The following is a 20758-nucleotide window of genomic DNA, read 5'->3' as shown; positions in this document are numbered from 1 at the left end:
GCATTTTACAAGCAGTGGCTTAGAACAGTTAACTGACTAGCTCATGGATCAACTGAACAGTTATGTATCTGATAAGTCACTCAACCAGGGGCAGGATCCAGATCACTATAGCTGAAGTTTTGCTTTAACCACTTCTGGAGTTGGAACTGGGACTGAAATCTGGAACAGTATTGATGTTGTATTACAGATGTAGCCATGACCTCAAGAGTCTCATTGCTCTGCTAGAAGTCATGGGGAGAATCAGCAGTTTTGAGAACTGTTAGGGAATCTGTTAATCTGGTTTACTATTTTTAAAGTGTATAGGAAAGGTTTAACACTAAATGTATACATTTGAAAAGAGAAAACATCTCAGATCAATAATTTAAACTCTTGCCCTGGAGCAACTAGAAAAAAAAAAGGGAAAACAAACACAAAGCAAGCAGAAGGAATAATAAAGAACAGAAATTAATGAAATTGAAAAAAGAAAAATAGAGAAAATCAGAGACAAAAAGCTGGCTCTTTGAAAAGATCAGCAAGACTGACAAACCTCTAGTAAGGCTGACAACAAAAAAATGAGAGAAGTCACAAATTACTAGTATCAGGAATTAAACAGGATATCAATATAAACCCTGCAGACATTAAAAGGATAGTAAGGGACTATTATGAACAACAACACACATAGATTTGACAATTTAGGTGAAATGGATCAATTCCTCAAAAAGTATAAACTACCACAAGTCACCCAGTCTGAAATAGATCATTTGAATAGTCCTGGAACTGTTATGGAAATTAAATTCATGAATTAAAACCTTCCGAAAAAGAAATTTGCAAGCCCATATGGTTTCGCTGGAGAATTCTACCAAACTTTTGAAGAACAATAAGACCAATTCTACACAATCTCTTCCAGAAAAATGGAAAAAAAGGAATAAGTCATTCTATGAAGCCACTATTACTCTGATACCCAAACCAGACAAATACAGTGCATGAAAGAAAACCACACACCAATATCTCTCATAAACACAGATTCAAAACCTCTTTAACAAAGTATAATTTAGCAATAAACAAGTGGGGTTTATTCCAGAGATGCAAGGATGGTTCAATACATGAAATCCAATGTATTCTGTCATATGTAAAGGCTAAAGAATGTTTGGAATGTTTGGAAAAGTGTTTCCTTCTCCATGGCCATGCATTCCTATGGAGGAGGTAAGCAGGGGGGAAGGGAACTCACATTTATGAGGCTCTAATGTGGAAGAGCTGTGTTGAGTCCCTAGAACCATGACCTGGATGTGTAACTTGTGTAGGTCTTTTTGGAATGAACTATTAATGCTGAAAAGGGCCTTAATAAATGTCGGATTACTTTATCACAGGCTGGGATTTCAAGTCCCCCCCTCCCCTTTTTTTAATCAAACGTTTGTAAATCTTACTAGGAGTGCTCAGCTAGGGAGTTGGTATTCCAGAGTCCATTCCAAGTGCTATGGATCCTTTAGGATTTATGTAACCAATATACTGTTGAGACAAGACGGCATTCATGCAGGTACTCGCCTACCTGAAGCGGAGAAGTGCTTCAGAGCTTTAGGAATAATTAGGACTTTTTGCTTTGTACAGAACAAATAATTTCCCTTTTTTTTTCCCCTGTGAGAAATGGGCAAGCCTGGGGAGCGGAGAGTGTCAAGCAAAATTACAGAGCGACGGTTCTGGCCAGCACACTGTTTGCTGAGGCGGAGTGATGGCACTGTGTGTTTTTAAGTCCCCGAGGCTAGTTAACAGTTTAATAGTTAACAGACTCGCTGCGGAGAGCCTTTGTTACACAGTGACAGCCAGGACTGGCTGATCTGATCCGAGTGCGAAGTCGCAGTGATGCGCAGTGCGCTGGTCCTGGCTGACCCTCCTCCGACGGCCACCCAGCGGGGCCGGTTCTTCCCGCGCACTGCTGCCCCCGTCCCCGCTCCCGCCGGGCGCCTCCTACTCTCTCTCTCCCGCGCTGTCCGCCCCCGTCCCGCTGCCTTCTGCGCAAACGCACGGGAAGCCCCGCCCCACCCCGCCGCGCGGCCCGCCTCACTGGCCACGCCCTCAGCGCGCTCCAGTTACAGGGTTTGGGAAGGGAACCTTCTGCAGCCAGTCAACACCCGCGCGCTGGGCGGGGGCGCTCTCGGGTTGGCGGAGGTTGTCGGCCGAGGGCGGGCCCATTGAGTGACGGGAATTCTGTCCAGTCATCGGAGGCCGTGCGCCACCGCCCCCTCCGCGGCGCGGGCCGCCCCGCTCTGGGCGCTGGGCCGGGGCTCCGGGAATGTCCCGGGCCCAGCTAGCTGAGACGCGCGCCCCACTTCGCCCGGCTCGGCTGGTGTCTGCACGGCCTGAGGCCCACCGCGTTCCGAAATGGCCGAGCAGTCGGACCAGACCGTCAAGTACTACACCCTGGAAGAGATCCAGAAGCACAACCACAGCAAGAGCACCTGGTTGATCCTGCACCACAAGGTGTACGATTTGACCAAGTTTTTGGAGGAGGTGAGTTGGTGAGGCGTGACGCCGCCTGGGGTTTGGGGTTTCCGTGCGGCGACCGGTCTGTCGTTCGCGGCGCGGCGGGGTTGACGCGGGCGGCAGTGTGGAGTGTGCTCGCCCGTGTGTGCACCCGGCTCTGCACACCTGAGCGTTCCTGGCTTCTGCACATCTGCGTGTGCATACCTGTGCGTCCACACCTGGGAGCGCGCCCCCGGAGTCTGCGCACCTGTGCGCACACACTTGGGAGCGTTCCGCGGCGCTTCGGCCAGCGTCGCCGCCGGCGAGCCATTGTAGCAGCCCGCGGCGTGCCCACTTCGGGCAGAAACTGCCTCCCTTCGCGGGTGCGGAGGAGAGCACCACTTAGCACTTAGCGGGAAGCGAAATCGGTCTGGAGCTGTTTCCCTAGGAGAGGGCGCAGCTGCGGAAGGATTTTGAAGGGACCCTTTTATGAGTTTGCATAAACGGGGTCTCCATCGCAGACAGGGATCGTCCTATTTCTGTTATTCCGGGAGTGGATTTCCAGTAGAGAGAGGCCGGTTGGATAGCACCCATCCTGAAAACAGTGGGATCCCACAAGAGAGGACTCTGAATTCAGAGGTCGGGGTGTGGTCCGCACCGCTGTCCCCGGGCCCCCTCTCCCCCACGGTCCATGCCCACCCTGTTTCCCAGGAGGGAGCGCGGTGATTGTTAACCGCATCCAGAGAGGACTTTACACCGAGGTAGTGCTGGACTCCGGGAACTAGGAAGTCAACCCGCGGCCTGTGGTGGGCTTTGGTGAAGAAGGAAGGAAGAAGGACAGGGTAGTGAAAACTGCCAGTGGGACTTGATCCTTAGCTTTGGGAGTTATAAAATAAGTTTGCCTAACGTAAAAGAAAACATTCCTTTGATAAGATTCTTTGCATTAGGTTATAAGTTTTGCGGCAGATTCTAAGACGCTTTTCTTTGCTACCTCTGGATTTGTTTTTGTCACTGTGCGGGAGTTTGAATCATAAATCTGAACGCAACACTCCCCCTCCTTTCTCTCCCCCTGCCCAGAGAATGTTTAGTGCCGGGCATTTTTATATAGTTGGAGGGGAAAATGAAAATAGAGGCCTGGTCTTAGCTGGATCACAATTTACATCAGAGGATTTTTGCAGAAAAGATATTTTAAACTTTTGAAAAGAGTTGAAGCTGATATTTATTAATAAGACATTTTACTCCTAAATCACCATTTGGTGCCGTGCCAGAAGATAAAATAGCGCCCCGATTTAGGAGTGGTTTAGAGTGGGGAGGCAGATCTGATCTGCCCCTTCCACTGAGCCTGGGCATGTTTGCTGCAGCATAAAGTCAGGGCTAATTGATGCCAAAGGTCTGCTTGCAACTGTTCCTCTCTCATGGTATGTGTGTAATTCAAGAGTTTTACGATTCAGCGTGTGCTTTCTTTGTTTCTGTCTGTAAAAAAAAGAACATTTCGGAAAGAGTAATGGGATATTTTTTGAAGGATTTTTTCTTTTTCCTATTTTGGGCGGCTCGGTCCTGTACATTGTGTTGTATAGGTGGCTTCCCTGGCCTGCCCACCCCTCCCCACCCCCCTTGTCAGCACTCCCTGCCCCAGTTGTGACCACCAAAATGTCTCCGGTATTGTTGCCAAATGCCCCCAAATCCGTCCCAGTGGAGAATCATGTATTCTGGATAACTTTAAGGGTAAATTTCTTAGATCATAAGAAGGTGAAGAGTATTAAACTTTAAACCACTTACATTTCATTCTGGTGAGGCAGGAAAGAGGACATTGCACAAAATTTTCTAACTTGTAAGAGACGTGCACAAGCTGTTGGGTGGGTAAGTTAGCCGGCGGCCAATTCCATGATTTCTCTGCTTTCAGTACTCTCTCTCGAAGTAGCCTGAGAATGTCTGTTTATCACTATTACTGGATAACTAACACAGTGAGGTAAGTAAAAGTTACTTACAGTGCAGTAAATGAAAACGAGTATATGGTGGTTCCGGTTTCTTTTCTCAATTGGCACCTGGTAAAATGCTCCCCATCGTAGCCTGTGACCTGAGTTTGGAGCCTCGCTGCTCTCTGGTAGTTATGCTCTTGCTTTTGACCAGTAAGTTCAGTATCTTCTGGACTCTTAGAGGTACATCTCTCTCAGAAGACTACAACCTGAGAAGAAGAGACATCATTTTGTTTCCAGAAGCTTCCGTTGGCAGAAACAGGAATAGCACAGGAAAAAGCTGGGGTCATTGAGTCTAGTTCAGCAAGGAGTGGACCCCGGGGGGGGGCCCTTAGGCTCTGTAACAGGGCCTGAAGTCTACAGTGGCAGGCTGGAAAGGATGAGATAGGCCCACAGAGCGGGGTCTGGATCAAGGTAGCCAAGGAAGGTGGCTCACATTTTGAAGTTGGACACAGTGGCAGGATGGCGGGCCTCTCTGGGGTGATACCCCATTCTGGGATCCCTGCCTGTTGCTTCCTGCGTCTTTTTTTTTTTTAAATTTTTTTTTTTAATGTTTATTTATTTCTGAGACAGAGAGAGACAGAGCATAAGTGAGGGAGGGGCAGAGAGAGAGGGAGACACAGAATCAGAAGTAGGCTCCAGGCTCCGAGCGGCCAGCACAGAGCCCGACGCGGGGCTCGAACCCATGAACCGTGAGATCATGACCTGAGCCGAAGTCAGTCTCTCAACCGACTGAGCCACCCAGGCGCCCCAGCTTCCTGCATCTTGAACACAGTTCCTCATTCAGAGAGCTTCCGCAGGACACTTTGCCAGGTGTTATTCTTCCTAGATCCCTCCTGTTTCCATCATTTTATTAGGCCAGTGCTGTTGGTCTCCTACCTTTTTTTTTTTTTTTTTTTAAATTTTTTTTAACGTTTATTTACTACTAAGAGACAGAGAGAAACAGAGCATGAGCATGGGAGGGGCGGAGAGAGGGAGAGTCACAGAATCTGAAGCAGGCTCCAGGCTCTGAGCTGTCAGCACAGAGCCCGACGTGGGGCTCGAACCCATGAGCTGTGGGATCATGACCTGAGCCAAAGTCGGACACCCAACTGACTGAGCCACCCAGGCGCCCCTCTCCTACCTTCTTTTGACATAGAAAGGAGACCAGGATATCTGTCTCTTCCTTCCTTGCCCTGCCCCCTTTCTTCCATCATTTAAAAAGTTCCAGGATTTCAGGAAGCCTTTGTTTGCTAATTAAAGTGTTCAGCTTTCCCTAATTTACGTATTAAGTATGAAAGGTATTTCACTATTTTGGAAGGGGAGGGGGCTTCCTACCTCTAAAGGGAACTTTCCATCATTATGGGTGAGATCTTCCTGTACTATGAATTTACACATCCATATGGATAGCAAGACTTTTCATGAGTATTTTCTCCTTTCAGAATATCCTACGTTTATATGCATAGCTCCATTCATGTTGAGAAAATGTGTAGTGTGATGGGTGGAAGGGGGTACTGCTCTACTATCCACCCCCTGCCTCAGATTTTAAGGTGAAATGGGAGGATGATGATAGTGTCTACTTCACAGGGTTATTGTAGGAATTAAACAGCAATTCTGGTTAAACACAAAACACAGTAGCTGACGTATGGGCCATGCCCGGGTAAACGCAGACTCCTGTACTAGTTTGGGGCAGGGTGGGCTGGTGGCTTTTCTTCTGTAGCATCCTGTGTCGCTGAGTGTCAATAGGAGATTTTAGGTAAAGGTGTAAATCTGGCAGGTGATGTTGAAATGAGAGAGGATTATCCAAATTCTAGCCTTCCAGTCTCGAGGGCACAGGTGAAGTTTCTAAGTTGTGTAACAAGCTTTATCTCTTGAAATAATGGCCTTAAAAAACTGGTTTGTTGTTCCAGAGGAGGGTAGACACCTGAGAGGGAAGACGGGCTCATTATTAATGGCAAGTTAAACAGCAGAGGTGTTTGGTTACTGTCTGATGCTGACCTACAGAATTATGAGCTTTGTTGCCTCCATTTGAACTAGGTTTTTTGTTTGTTTGTTTGTTTCTCAGCCCTGAGTACTAGTTTTTGAATTTATATTTGTGAAGTTGGGTTTTGTCATCTGATTACATCAGTCGCAGGACTAACGATTATAGAACTTCGAGGGGCAGTGATTTGCAATGAAAACGTAGGCATTTGGTGCCAGGCAAAGAAAATGGTTTGCTTTTCCGTTTCTGTGATTCGGGCGGCAGTATGCGTTCCTTTTTTGAAGGAGCTGTGGGAGGCAAGAAGAAAGTATCTGAGAATCGATGAAGTTCCGTCAACTTGCTTTTGGTTCCAGTCAATAGATGTTTAATTTGTGAAATCCATCTCTTCCTGAAAAATGTGGTAGAGAATAATGTCTTTGTGTCACGTTGCCCCCTTTTTGACGGGATCAAAACGGAGACTCGTTTCTACAGACCATTTTCTGGTCATCCTGGATGCTGATGCTCTGTGTCTGTGCCACGGATGTTCCTTAACAGCGCTCTGCTTCACAGAGCTTTCGGCTCATTTTTGCTCAGAGACTTGTGTTTTGTTGTAGGGATTTACTTTTTGTTATTTTCTTTGAACATGGCTACGTGCTTTGCAGAAATCAGTGGTTCTGAGCCTGGGGGACCTCAGTTCTCCTGGACCCAGGAAGAGAGTGTAATTCTGAGAAACACAGAAGATATACCCTTGATATGGGGTGATATATATTGAGGGCTAAAATCCTAAGTACCTTTCCTTTTTTCAAGGGACTTTGATAATATTCTAAATCTGGTACTGTGGTTGCAAATACGTCTTGGATGAATATAAAATGGCAGTGTTATTATTTCACATACATAGTTTGATAAATAAAACTTAGAAAATATGAAGTCTTTAGGAGGAAAACGTAAGGGGACCCTTAGGGGTGAAGGTGGCTCTGGCGTCTTGGGGAAACAGGTGGAGAGCCACATCTCACAAGGCTACTTGGGGAATGTGAGTCTGGGCGCAGAGCCTCTTATATTTCTACATTTGTTGTTTTCTATTTTTTTTGTGATAACTTTTTGCTACTTTTGAGAAGAGGTTTCAAGAGTGCCCGTGAGTTACTTTATTTTGGAACAGTCAGAACAACAACAGAACAACACTTGTTAATTCTTGTTTTTTATTTATCTTTAAGGTGGATGGGAATTTCAAAGGAAGGGAGACTAGATTATGCAGGCCAGTTTGGCTAAATCAAGGGGCAAATCACACTCCTTTCTACTTAGTGCAGCTGTCTGGTATTCCAAAAGTCCTCCCAAACCATAGAAGACCACCGGTGAAGACCTTTTAATATAATGGGGTCTGAACAACCCAGGTCCCACTAGACATCCATAGGAAGTGTTGGATGGGGGTTAAGAAAACTAGACCTGATTTGGGATGAGTCAGGTAAATTCCCTACATCATTTCTTTATTCTTAAATGGGGAACATTCTGTCTTCTGCATCAGGTTTGTGAACATTAGAGTATGTGTGAAAACACTTAGAAAAGTAAGTATTTTGACTAGGATAAAGTTTTCTTATAAGTTAAGCATTATAATTATTTTTTGTTGTGTGGAAGGTCCAATATTTCTGGAGTAGGCACATATATCAAAGTATAATGTGAAAAGCAAAAATGGGCCAAAGTACAAATAATGCACTTGAACTATAATTTTTTTAGAAATATGTGCTAGGCCTGGTGGGATATCATCTCTTTTCTGGAGCTGTTAAAAGTATGACTTTATTGCACGGGGCGCCTGGGTGGCGCAGTCGGTTGAGCATCCGACTTCAGCCAGGTCACGATCTCGCGGTCCATGAGTTCGAGCCCCGCGTCGGGCTCTGGGCTGATGGCTCAGAGCCTGGAGCCTGTTTCCGATTCTGTGTCTCCCTCTCTCTCTGCCCCTCCCCCGTTCATGCTCTGTCTCTCTCTGTCCCAAAAATAAATAAACGTTGAAAAAAAAAAAAAAAAAAAAAAGAAAGTGTTTCCTAAATGTCTTTCCTACTCCCTCCCCTGGTAGAAATCCCAGTGGGCTAAGGTAAAAGGGACAGCCGTGGACACTTACTGAACGTTGATTAGCATGGAGCATATGCTAGAGAGTCTCCTGAATGCTTTTTGTGCACAGAGCCCTCCTTTGCATTTGCACTTACAATGCTCAAGATGATCCTCCCGGGTTGGTGGTGGTATTCTCCTTCTTAATTTTTTTAATGTTTATTTATTTTTGAGAAAGAGATAGAGTGCAAGCGAGGGAGTGGCAGAAAGAGAGGGAGCCACAGAATCCGAAGCAGGCTCCAGGCTCTGAGTTGTCAGCACAGAGTCTGATGCGGGGCTCGAACTGACGAACTGTGAGATCATGACCTGAGCCGAGGTCAGACGCTCGACCCACTCAGCCACCCAGGCACCCCTCTCCTTTTAAAGATTAGAGAAATGTGGCTGGCGGAGTCAGTGTCTTGGTCCAGTCACAAGGCCAGTGAGGACAAAGCCAGCATTTAAGTCCAGGTTGCAGGACTTCCCAGCCCACGTTCTTCAGCTAACTCCCTGACCAGGGCGTGGGGTCTAAGGTAACTGGGAGAGCTTTAGAAGACTAGAGGCATCCGTTTGGGACCCAGTTGCTGTATTTGCTTTGAGATTTCCACCCAGTGTCTGGAGATCTGTGGGAACCAGGGAGAAAGTAGAGGGTAGTTGGGAATGGAAATATTGAACAAAAAAGGAAAACTCTTGGAAGGTCAAAGGGCAAAAATGTGCCTTTCTTTCCGTCTTTTGGCATTTTACTATGTTGCCTTCCAGAAGGTGAAGGAAACAGGCAGCCGTTCCAGTTTCTTGCAGGAGGTGACTCTGTTCCTAACACAGACGACACCTGGATGGTCTTACAAATCCATGACGTGTCCCCCCCGTGTCCCTGTGTTTAAGGAAGAGACTGCTGTTTACATTATGTTAGGAATGTGAAGAGGTTAAAGGTCGTTTTGGAAAGGCCTCTTAAGTAAGTGCCCTGGGAGGGGTTGTTCTGAATGGAAATCCGATGAGGTTACTTCTCTGATAAAATCCCTGCATGGGTTCAGCTAATCCCCCCCTTGCCCCTTCCGACCCCCTGGCTGATCCTGGGTCCTTGTCCTTGGAGCTGTAGGTGACACCCTGCCTTGCCTTGTCTGCCTGCGTCACCCTTCCACTTAGTGTCTCAGCCACAGGAGGCCCCCCGCCCTGGGAAGGTCTCCCTCTTTCTTGCCGCTTCCCTTCGGTCTTAGGCCTTTACGGTTGCAGCTGCCACGCGACTGCAGAATTGGCCAGAGTCTCAGAGCACATCCTCATGTAGCCCCCGGGATTTTACTGCTTTTACCAAATTGGTGGTTGCTTTGAGTTTTCCGTTTGAGGAACGTATGTTATTATATTAGAGGATGTCATTTCTACAAGAAAATCAAAAGCTTCGTGTTGTGTAAATAGATTGCCGTTTCTCTGTTGAATTCTTCTCAATGGCTTTCTGTGGCCTTTACGATAAAATTGCATCTCTGTGTCCTGGTTTAATAAGGTCTGCATGATCTGGCCCCCACCTCAGCTGGTAACACTATCCCCCTGCCCTCCACCCCTCGCTCAGGCTCTCTCTGTGTCTCAGAAAAGTCAGGCTTGTTTCTGCTCTAAACTTGTGTACGGCTTCCCCTCTGCGTGCTGTGTATTCCCTTGATCACTACCCTCTTGAGATCGCAGCTCAGTATCTTTTCCCAGGATGGGGAATCTTCTGTCTTCTCACCTGGCTGTGCTTCTCTGTGAATACTTCAGTCGGTATCTGCTGTTTTTCTTGTTTGCTTGTTTGCAGACCTTCCCAGCAGACAGCAGGGCCCCTGTCCATCTCATCCTGGCACATAGTAAGTGCTCAGTAAATATTCCTTAAGTGGGTGGAGGAAGAGAGCCTGATGGAGGAACACAGACCCATTCTCTCTACTATCTTCTTTTTTCTTTTTTCTCTTTCCATACAAATGGTACATACTAGTTTTAGTATGCTGTGGACCTTTCTTGGTCCACAGATGTTTGCCTGGAATTCTGTCCCGGAAGCTTAACGTTTAGGAACTGGTGAGTTTTTATTAAGACCGTTTAGATTATGACATAGCCTCAGAGCGTGGAGTGTAAGAATGGCCCTGAGCACCACGCCTGGGAAGTAAGGAGACGAAAGCGGAGAGTCAAAGCCGGGGGTTCGCGGCATGGTCCTGCCCAGAGCTGACGACCCCACTTCCCTGTTCAGCTGCCTGCTGCTCTTTCTTCTGCCTTAACAAGCCCTCCCCCCCCCCCCCCGGCCCACAGGGTGGTTCTCCTGGGCCGTCACGCTTGCTGATACTGCTGCTGTCCTAAAACACATTCCCACAGCCTGTCTTGACTCTGCTCCCCTCCTGGCCCTGCTTGTTTTCGCTCCCTTGCTTAGTAGAACCTTCTGAAAGGGTGGTTAGGCCTGCTGTCCCCAGTTCGTCTTCGCTCTTCTCTTTTAAACAGTTTTGCAGAACTGTTCTTGCTAAGGTCTCCAGCGATGTCCGTTTGCAACTCTCCTCTGCTCGATTCACCTGCACCCCGTGACCAGATGTCCCCCTCTCTTGGAGACGCTTTTTGCACGTGGCTCCGGTGCCCCTTCTCTCCTGGTTTTCCTCCCACCTGCCTCGCCCCGCTCTCTGTGTCCCCTCTGACCTCAGGGTGGGAGTGCCCGCAGGCCCAGTGTTGAACTGAGCCTCCTCATTCAGTGTCCTGATTTGAAACGTGCTGGCAGCTTGTGAATTTTTACCTCCAGGGCACAAAGACCTCTCACCTAGACGTGGGGATTCTCCTACTCCCGGCCTGCTTCACATCTCCACTTAGATGCCCACTAGGCTCCTGACACGTGACGTAAAGAGAACTGAGCTGACCTTCCCTCCTAAAACTGGCTCCGTTGTCACTCTTAGCCACTTCGTTCCGTGACCATTCTGTCCATTGGCTCAGGTCAAGAGCCTGGAGGTCCCGTCTGACCCTTCTCTCATGTCACACCCTGCGTGAGTCCAGCAGGACATTCTGTGGGCTCCACTTTTATGATGTAGTCCGGTTTTGACCGATTTTTCCCACCTCTTCTGCTATCTCCCTCGTCTGTCTCCACTGCCCCTTGCCTGGTGTCCCTTGCTGGGACAACTTACTCTCACGATAGTAGAGTGACCGTTTATTAATTAATTTGATTATGTTTTTATTATTTTGAGAGAGAGAGAGAGAAAAACAGTGTGTGAGTGGGGGAGGGGTAGAGAGAGAGGGAGACACAGAATCCAAAGCAGGCTCCAGGCTCCGAGCTGTCAGCACAGAGCCCGACACGGGGCTCAAACTCATGAACTGAGAGATCATGACCTGAGCCCAAGTCGGGTGCTCAACTGACCGAGCCACCCAGGTGCTGCTAGAGCGACCTTTTAAAATGTTAAGTCAGAGCACGTCACTTTCCTGTGTAAACCCTTCCATGGCTAATAACACCACCCTATTTAAGACTGAAGTTGTGGCTACAGCCATCAAAGTGCGGTCCTGGCAAAGAGATATACATAAGTAGATCAGTGGAACAGAGTAGAGAACCCAGAGAGGGACCCATGCACATACTTTCAACCGAGGTTTGACAAAGATACAAAAGCAATTTGATGGGGGAAGGACAGCCTTTTCAAGAAATGGTTTTGGAACAATTGGACGTCAGTAGTTGAAAAATAAATCCTGACTTAAATCTCACACTTGATTAAAAAAAAAATAACCCAAATATAGATCATAGATCTAAATGTAAAGTGTAAAAGATTTTGAAGAGACTTAGGCACGGTTCTTAGACATGACGGTGCAAGTGTGGTCCAAACAGGAACAAATGGATAAATGGGACTTGATGAAAATGAAGAATATTTGTTCTTTAAAAGACCTTGTTAAGTGAATGAAATGACAAGCCACTGACTGGCAGAAAATTTTTTCTAATTTCCTATCTGACAAGGGACATAGATCCAGAATGTATAAAGAATTCTCTAAATTCAACAATAAGGAAGCAATCCAAGGCAAAAGACTTGAATAGACGTTTCTTCCAAAAAGACAGATAGATGGATAGCAAATAAACACACGAAAAGTCGTCCATCGTCATTAGCCCCTAGGAAAATGCGAGTTAAAACCACGGTGAGATACCACCAGAAACCTGTTAGAAGGGCTGCGATAAAAAAAATACTGGTGACCCAAATGCCGGCGAGGATGGGGCAGTATTGACTCCAGTGGGAATTGCTTCTGAGAATGCACACTGGCACACTCTGGAGCTCAACTTGTTTTCAAGAAGTTGAACGTAGGGGTGCCTGGGTGGCTCAGTCGGTTAAGTGTCCGATTCTTGGTTTCGGCTCAGGTCGCGATCTCACGGTTTGTGAGTTTGAGCCCCACGTGGGGCTTTGTGCTGACGGTGCAGAGCCTGCTTGGGATTCTCTCTCTCCCTCTCTCTCTCTGCCCTTACCCCGCTCGCTCTCTCTGTCTCTCAATAATAAAATAATAAAAAACAAATAGTTAAACGTACACTTATCATGTGACCCAGAGATCACACTCCTAGGCATTTGTCCTAAAGAGATGAAAACTGTGTCCGCATGAAAGCCTGTGTACAAGTCTCAGCAACTAGAACAATGCTGGTGTGTAGGAGGACTCGGCGTTCATGAGGTGAATAATTCGCAGTTCACAACGGTCAACTATTGGAAAATTGATACAAAATGGCTATTGACTAGTAGCTTTATGTGAAATAGCGCCCAACTGGAAGCAACTGCAGTGTTCTTTGGTGAGCTAGGCTCCACGCGTGGAGTAGAACATGACTCCGCACTGGAGAGGGAACAGACAACCTGAGCAGGTCTCACGGGCAGTGCGCTAAGTGGAAAAAGACCATCTCAGAAGATTGCCTACGGGGCAGTTCCATCTACGGGACCTTCTCAAAATGACCTGATTACAGAGCGAGGAACCAATAAGTTATGGGGGTGACCAGACGGGCAGGGGGGACCCTTTGTGATGATAGAGCCATTCTGCCTTACGTGAATGGACACGTGGCCCAGCGCTGCAGGCCGGATGCTGGCGCACCGGACCACACGAGTGCCCGCAGCGGCTCCCTGGGAGTCGGTCTGGTGGACCGTGTTCTGCCAGGAAGCCTAGGTTTTGACAGTGCTCTGTAGGCCTTTAAGGTGTCGTCGCTGGGGAAGTCCGGGGGATGGGTTCGTGGCCCCTCTCTGTGCTGTTTTCACAGCTGCTTGTGGACAAGTATTTCGATACAGTTAGAAAATACCTTCGGTGGCTCGCCGTCTCTTTCATGGGTGAAGCCAGAGTCTGCTTGATGGCTACAAGGTCCCACGTCACTCGGTGTCAGGTTCTGTCTCTGCTCTTTCGTGCTGCTGTCTTCTTCCCGTCCTGTCCCACGCCGGGTGTACTGATGCCCCTGTTCTTCCGTGGACATGCCGCGACCCCTCTCACCTTAAGTACCTTGTGCTGGAATTTACTCCCGCAAATAACCTGCGTGGCTCACCCATTTGCCTTCTCAATAAGGCTTGTCTTGACCTGCCCCCCATTTAAAAGTGGAAGTCCGCCTCCACCCCCTGCCCCCCTAACCCCATCGTGCTGCATCACCTTCTGACAAGCTGTATAATTTCCTCACTGTACATCTCGCTTATCTGCCTCCCTCTGCTAGGATGTGGGCTCCGTGAGTCCAGTAGCACACGTTTTTCCAGCATACGGAGGAACATGTATTTTTCTGCCTTATTCTCTGATGTTTCCCAGCAACCAGAACAATGCTGACAACAATAGAAAGGACTCAACAAGTATTTATTGGATGAATACTTAAAAGTTTGTAAGTGTAAAATATTAGAAAATACAGCAGAGCGGCTATGGGGCCGTCTTGGATACTGTCCTGGCAGCTTGTTTTATTTCTGTCTTGCCCTCAGATACCGCTTTGAGCCAAATTCATTCTTAACACTAGCTGTGAAAGGAAAACTAGGCCAAGGATTTGAGGGAGAAAATGAGAAAACACAGAACTAACTGGTGCCTCCATCAGCTCTCCTCTCCTTCCCCCCATTCTCGAAGCAGGCTGTCCTGTCATCTCATCATTGGGCTCTTTTAACCCGAGGTGGGTCCCAGACCGTAGACTGAGTAACGGCCTCTTAGATCACAGCCCGCCTGCCCCTGGGCCCTCAAGTTTGGTGACTGTGCTTAGTCTCATGAGGGCCATATGGGGCGCGAGGTTCATACTGTGCTTATTCTCATGAGGGCCATATGGGAGCTGTTCCAACTCCTCTCCTGGCCTCAGTGTCCCCTGCTCTTTTCCCTTGCTCCATGTCCTGTCCCTTCCCTCTACCCCGAGGTCCTCACCTCAGAATCAGGGACTTAGGATCCTTTCAGAGATCCAAGGATTAGCTCTGTCTGTAGTTAACATACTTGCTTTATTCTACTGCTGAGAGTTTAGTAATGGTAGAATGAAAAGTATTGGCCACAGGGCATTCTCTTTCTTCAAGGAGAGGAAGTTTTCCCAGCATTCTGTGGGATAATCGCAGGCTCACAGCTGCACCACCTATCTGTCCTCATCTTCATGACCTTTAGAATGCTTTCATGTAGGCAATGTTCATTGTCCTTGCAACATGTGGCTTCTGTTAACTCTTGTCATTTGGTTGTATGGCTTCGGACAGTGAGGCTTAGCACATCTGTGATTTAATCCGCAGAAATCTCTTGAAGGTGAAGGGCTGGGTAGAAAGAGCTGGGGGTCTTCTGGGTTTGTAAACTGGTCTTCAGCAGTTTACGGGGGCCGGGTACCATGCTAGGTTCTGGACAAGCTTCTCTGTGTCCACCTGTTACATGCCGGGCATTCTTCTCCTTGTATTGTTTGCTCTCCTGGGAAGGTATGTGTGATGTGGAAATGGAGGCTCAGAAGGATCTGGCACCTTCCTGGGTCACGTCACTAAGATGTGGCAAAGCTGGACCTTGTGCGGGTGACAATACTGCCCAGACACAGAAACTGTGAAAGCTGGGGTACAAATCACAACTTCTAGAATACTGACCATGACATGGGGACCTGAGGAGTGTAAGAAGGTAGATGTTGGAGCCCACGGAGGTGGTCAGGGAGGTGTCACGAAGGTTAAGGGGCTTGCAGGGACTGAAGAGGGGTCTCATTTTGCATTTTGATAAGTGATACAGGAAGGGATTATTTATAAAGTCGATAGGAGGTGATATGTGCTTAATTCTTCTAATTGCCTCCCCCAGTCCAATAACAAAAACAAGTGAAAAAACTATCAAACGGGGCATCTTTGTACAGGTGAAAGCGGGTTATTTTAGTGCCTGCAGTCCCTCCAGGATGCCCTTGTGTTTCCTTTGCATAGAGCGTCCCTCCGTGGGGCCCCTGCGGAACAGCTCCTGAACCTTCTTCGCAGGCCACCTTCCCGCATCCCTCCTTACCTAGCACCCTTGTTGGCCTCCCGCTCCTGGGAGGGGATCCCACCACCTGCTGTGCCGTTAGCAACGGTAGCAGGTGCTTACTGTGCTTAGCTACTATTTGTCGACATGTCTGTTTGCTCACTTAGACTGTGGCTCCCTGAGGATGGGGGCCATCGTTCACCCATCTTGGAAGCGACAGAACTGGGCATGACACTTGGCAGATGTTTGAGTGAGTAGGATGGGTCTCAGGCTAGCGGGAGAACACAGGGATAGGCCTGGTTTTAAGTTCCATCCCATGATCTTCGAGGGAAACCAGGAGAAATAATTCAGATGATGCTGTAAGCCTCTGGTCCCTGGGCTTTGAGAATTCAGTGAGAGCCCCTAGGCGGTGCAGAAAAACTGTCCAGAAATTATAGAAAACATACGGTTGGGCTCTTTTTTCTAAATCTTGTATAAATTGTTTATGTTCCAAACTCCTTTGAATTGTTTTCATTTTTGACTTAACTATTAAGAGCTTTAAGATTATTAAAGATAACCTCTTTAAATAAATATTTTTGCCTAGTCATTGTTTATGGACAATATGTTTATTTGACCTTTTTTTTTTTTTTTTTTTTGGCAGTGTTGAGTGTTTGCATTGGAAGATCCTATTTGAAACTTTAGAACTGGTGGACTTTGGGGCCACATAACATTACATTTAAGTGGAAAGGGTTTTTTTGTTGATGGCCTTTGTTTTGCTTGTTTAAGCAAGCTCTCAGAGGGAATGACTTTGACCTGACACGTTGTGGTTCGGTAGTGCAGATCCGTGTACCCTCCTGAGTTTTTTTTAATAGGGGATAACCTCACACCGGGTAGAACCCTGCGATAGAAGTGTGTTTGTGTCTGGTGAATCTTTCTTAGTTGGTAACCCAAGAAGTCGGAGCAGGTAACAGAATCTCTTGGGGTCTAGAAAAAGTGAGAGAGATTTTCCCCTAACTTCCCCAAACAGAAATTTATGGAGAAACTTTATTTTTAAGGGTATCTTACCTAAGGTCACTCTGATCAGAAACATAAAGACGGTCATTTAATTGGCATGTTCAAAAAAGAGCGGGGGAAGACTGAACTATAAGTCAGACACCAGGGTCCTGGTCCCGCCTCCTCCACGATCTGTCAGTGTAATGCTGGGCTTCCTTTCTCTGGGTTCTGGTGTCCTCATCTGTGAGTCGCAAGATGTGGAGTCTCTGAAGGTTCTTTCCGACTTGCACTTCTGAGATTTTAACCTTCAGTCTACTTTTTTGAGTCCAGATCTTCAGCTCAGTTTTATGCTTTTGATGCCAGGCTCACCGATAGGGTGGAGGATGGCAGGACTTTCAGGGAGCTGAGAGAGCTTTATTATGAACGCTGGAGCTGTAACGGATTGAGGGGAGCGGGAGGCTGGAAAGGCCCACGTCTGACGGCCCAAGATGAGATGACCTGGCTCAGCCCAATCCGTGAGGTGGAAGAAAGGGGCAGATTCCTCCTTCCCGTTTTTTGTTTTGTTCAAGCCCTCCGTGGATGGATGATCCACCCCCATATTAGGAGGGCAGCCTACTCTAGTCCGCTGATATGAATGCTCATCTCATCCAGAAACACCCTCTCAGACACACCCAGAAATACCATTTACTCCGGGCATCCCTGGACGAGTCAGGCTGACACACAAAATGAGCCATCACACAGCCTTACACGTTTTGCTTTACTCACGATGATCTCTTCACAAACCCAAGCCTGCCATGCACATTTCAGCCAGTAAGCGTTCATTGGGAATCATACTCTTGTTAAACTTATTCATCTTTATCCACCGTTTATCCAAATTCTAACTCTTGCCTAGATTATTTTTTAACAACCCCTGCTTTTCCAGACTTCTTTGTTCAGTCAACGGTTAATATTGTTAATCTCTTAATATTGCTCTAATTGTTTACCGTATGTGAAGATCATTGTCCTAACTTGGTTTTATGTTTCTAGACACTGGGAATAGTGTTTATTCACATCTTTTATATGCTTTAGGACTTTAGTGCCTGGCACATAGTATTGACAAAACGATGGATGTAGTGGTTAGAATTAATCTCAGATGAACTCCAGGGGCCCCTGGGTGACTCAGTCAGTTAAGCATCGGACTTCTGCTCGGGTCATGATCTCGCAGTCCATGAGTTCGAGCCCTGCATCGGGCTCTGTGCTGATGGCTCAGTGGCTGGAGCCTGCTTCAGATTCTGTGTCTCCCTCTCTCTCTGCCCCTCCCCCACTCACATCTCTCTCTCTCTCTCTCTCTCTCTCTCTCTCTCTCTCTCTCTCTCTCAAAATAATAAACATTAAAAAAAGTTAAAAAAAAAAAGAACTCCAAATAACTGTGCTTAAATAAGAAATTTATTCGTCTGTCATAAAGAAGCAAGCTTTGCAGTCCAGGCCTAGTGGGCTGGCTGTGTTCCATCAGGCCCTCAGCACTATACCTCTAGTGTATTTCTGGGCCGTCCGTAGGGGTCTGGTTCTCATCTGCCAGTTCAAAGGTAGCATTCCCATTCCAGACAGCAGGATGAAGAGAAAGGGCAAAGCGACACACTATTCTAAAGAGAAGACCTCTAGAAGGTGGTTCTGACACTTCCACTTCTACTCCATCAGCCAGAATTTAATCACATGGCATAACACAGCTGCAGGGGAGGCTGGGCGAAATCTCTATTCTGGGTGGCTGTCTCCCAGTGAAAAGTTTAAATGTAGTGGGGGGAAGAGAGAGACACAGTGAGCAGCTTTGGCCCCACGCGTGCTCGTGTAGCTGAGGACACCCCTGTGCTGGGCAGGTGTTGAGGCTTTCTTTGTTGAGATATTCAAAAGGCATTTGATTTGCCTGCAGAAATTCACCACTGTAGACTTTGGAGCGGGATACATGAAACGGTTGGTATTTGAGGATGAACATTCTAGCAGTGGTACAGAAGTTGGGTAAGAATGGGGAGGGGTTGGGGAGAGGAGGACCAGTTTGGTGGCTGGAGCCATGAACTTGATGAGAAGCCATCCCTGGTTTTATTTACAAGAATGCAAGGTTTTCCTGTCCTGTGAACAAGACCTAACTTTTGAGTACAAAATTTTACAGTTTCTTTTTCCAGACTGACTAACAAGTAGGAATTCTAGGAGTTAAGGTCAAAGACTAAGCAAAAATGTTATTTTGTATCAAGCCTAAGACTGTCTCATTTATGAAATTGTTTTTATTAAGGGGGGATAGCACTAGCAAAAATAATCGCAAAAATATAATTTGTACCCATCTTCATTTTCTGGGAGGAGAATCCAAGGAACTGTAAAAACGGCTGCAGAAACAAATAGTAGGCACGGAAAATGGACCTGGAGAGTATTTTCACCAGTAATTACTTTAAGGATTAATAGTAGTCGCAGGCTGCATATTTGAATCTAGAATGATTTCGACTTTATGTTTTCTTTCTCATGCAGGTTATTGCCTTCCCAGGGGAGATGGATGGGGGGTGTGAGTTAAATAGGTGGTAGGGATTAAGGAGGGCACTTGTGATGAGCGCACTTGTGATGTTGTATGAAAATGTTGAATCACTGTACCGTGCTCCTGAAACTAATATCACACTGTATGTTAACTAAGTAAGATTTAAATAAAAACCAAAAAAAATTTGCAAATCACTCTCTGGCGTAGTAAGGATATAACAGATCTTTCCACCTTAATGGAGTTTAAATAACAACAAAAGAAAAACTAATGACAATAATCATTTGAAGAATATTAAGCTATTTCTAAAAGTGTTGCTATTGTATGTGATAAAAGTGGAAATTCAAATTTTAAAAAAGTACTCGAGAAAAAAGGTAGAAAAAGAATTCCTTAAAAAAAAGATTATTGCCTTCCCAATAAGAATTTATTACTTATTGAAAACATCTGCATCAGGAGAGGCACCTAAGTTTATCTTTTTTATCTTGCCATTTTTTATAGGTCCTTTTCTTAGCATAGTATTACTATTATTATTATTTAGTGTATTACTAAATAGGAAATAGAATTTTACTGCAATTTAAAAAAATTCTCTAATTATGCATGTATTCCTTTGTTTAGCTTTTCTCTTTGGCCTCATTCTAAAAAGGATTTGAGGCCTCACTCTCATTATGTCAATACTAGAATTCTTGGCCTCTTAACACAAATAATCTGAGACTTGGCCTTCATTGACTGCACTTATTCTGTACGTGACCACGGATACATGTGTCCTGTTGGGCTCTGGGGAAGCACCTTGTAGTTTTCTCTGATACTTTTTTTTTCCCCCTGTGTGTGGGGAAATTAGACTTATTCTCATTTGAACAAAGTTACACGTTGTATGTGTATCTCTAGTGACTGGTTGTTACGAAGTGTAGAAGATCCAGGGGTTAGGGGATGAGGTACAAGAAAGAAGCTGTCCTAGGACCAGCCTTCACCCCTTGAACAGTCCTGCTGTGACATTAGTGGACCATGGGAGTCTTGCCATCGGGTTTGGGTCACGTTCTTTTTTGTAATGACCTGGGGTGGAGACCATTGAGCTGCTTAGTGTTAAATAGACCACATGTCTTCTCAGTGAGATTATTTAGACTTTGGTTATGAATGAAGCTTATCACATTTTCTGAAGGGAGGCTGTGAGTGTGGGGTTAGCCCTGATAACCTTGGTGTCCCTCCTGAGCAAAGCAGTCGAAAGAGTACTTGAGCTCCGCCCGCCCTGAGTGTTTTTCAGATTAGAGCAAATTCTTACCAGTAGGAGATATTTGGAAAGAGGAGTGGGTGGGTGGGGTCATGGCTAGGTTGGCTCTGTAGGTGAAGAATGACAAGTTGGTCATTGGTTTTAAGTCTGTGGATCTACCCTTTCTTTCTTTTCTTCTTTCTGTTTATTTATTTTGAGAGAGAAAGAATCCCAAGCAGGTGTGGAACCTGATGCAAGGCTTGATCTCAAGAACCATGAGATCATGACCTGGGCCAAAATCAAGAGTCAGATGCTCGTCAGAC

The 20758-nt window shown here is 46.4% G+C and overlaps 1 protein-coding gene across 1 annotated transcript in view; it reads left to right on the top strand.

The window, feature by feature from the left end:
- Positions 1–2219: 2219 nt before the first annotated feature.
- Positions 2220–20758, top strand: part of CYB5A (cytochrome b5 type A) — a 36335-nt gene continuing 17796 nt past the window's right edge. The window contains exon 1 of the mRNA XM_011288127.4: positions 2220–2484. Within this exon, the coding sequence (XP_011286429.1) occupies positions 2356–2484 (129 nt within the window). The 5' untranslated portion in view covers positions 2220–2355. The remainder of the gene's footprint in view (positions 2485–20758) is intronic.

Source organism: Felis catus, chromosome D3 (genome assembly GCF_018350175.1).
Source record: "Felis catus isolate Fca126 chromosome D3, F.catus_Fca126_mat1.0, whole genome shotgun sequence".
In the NCBI taxonomy this organism is placed as follows: Eukaryota; Metazoa; Chordata; class Mammalia; order Carnivora; family Felidae; genus Felis; species Felis catus.
Note: the sequence above shows the minus strand (reverse complement) of the source record. Positions and strands in the feature narration are given on the sequence as shown.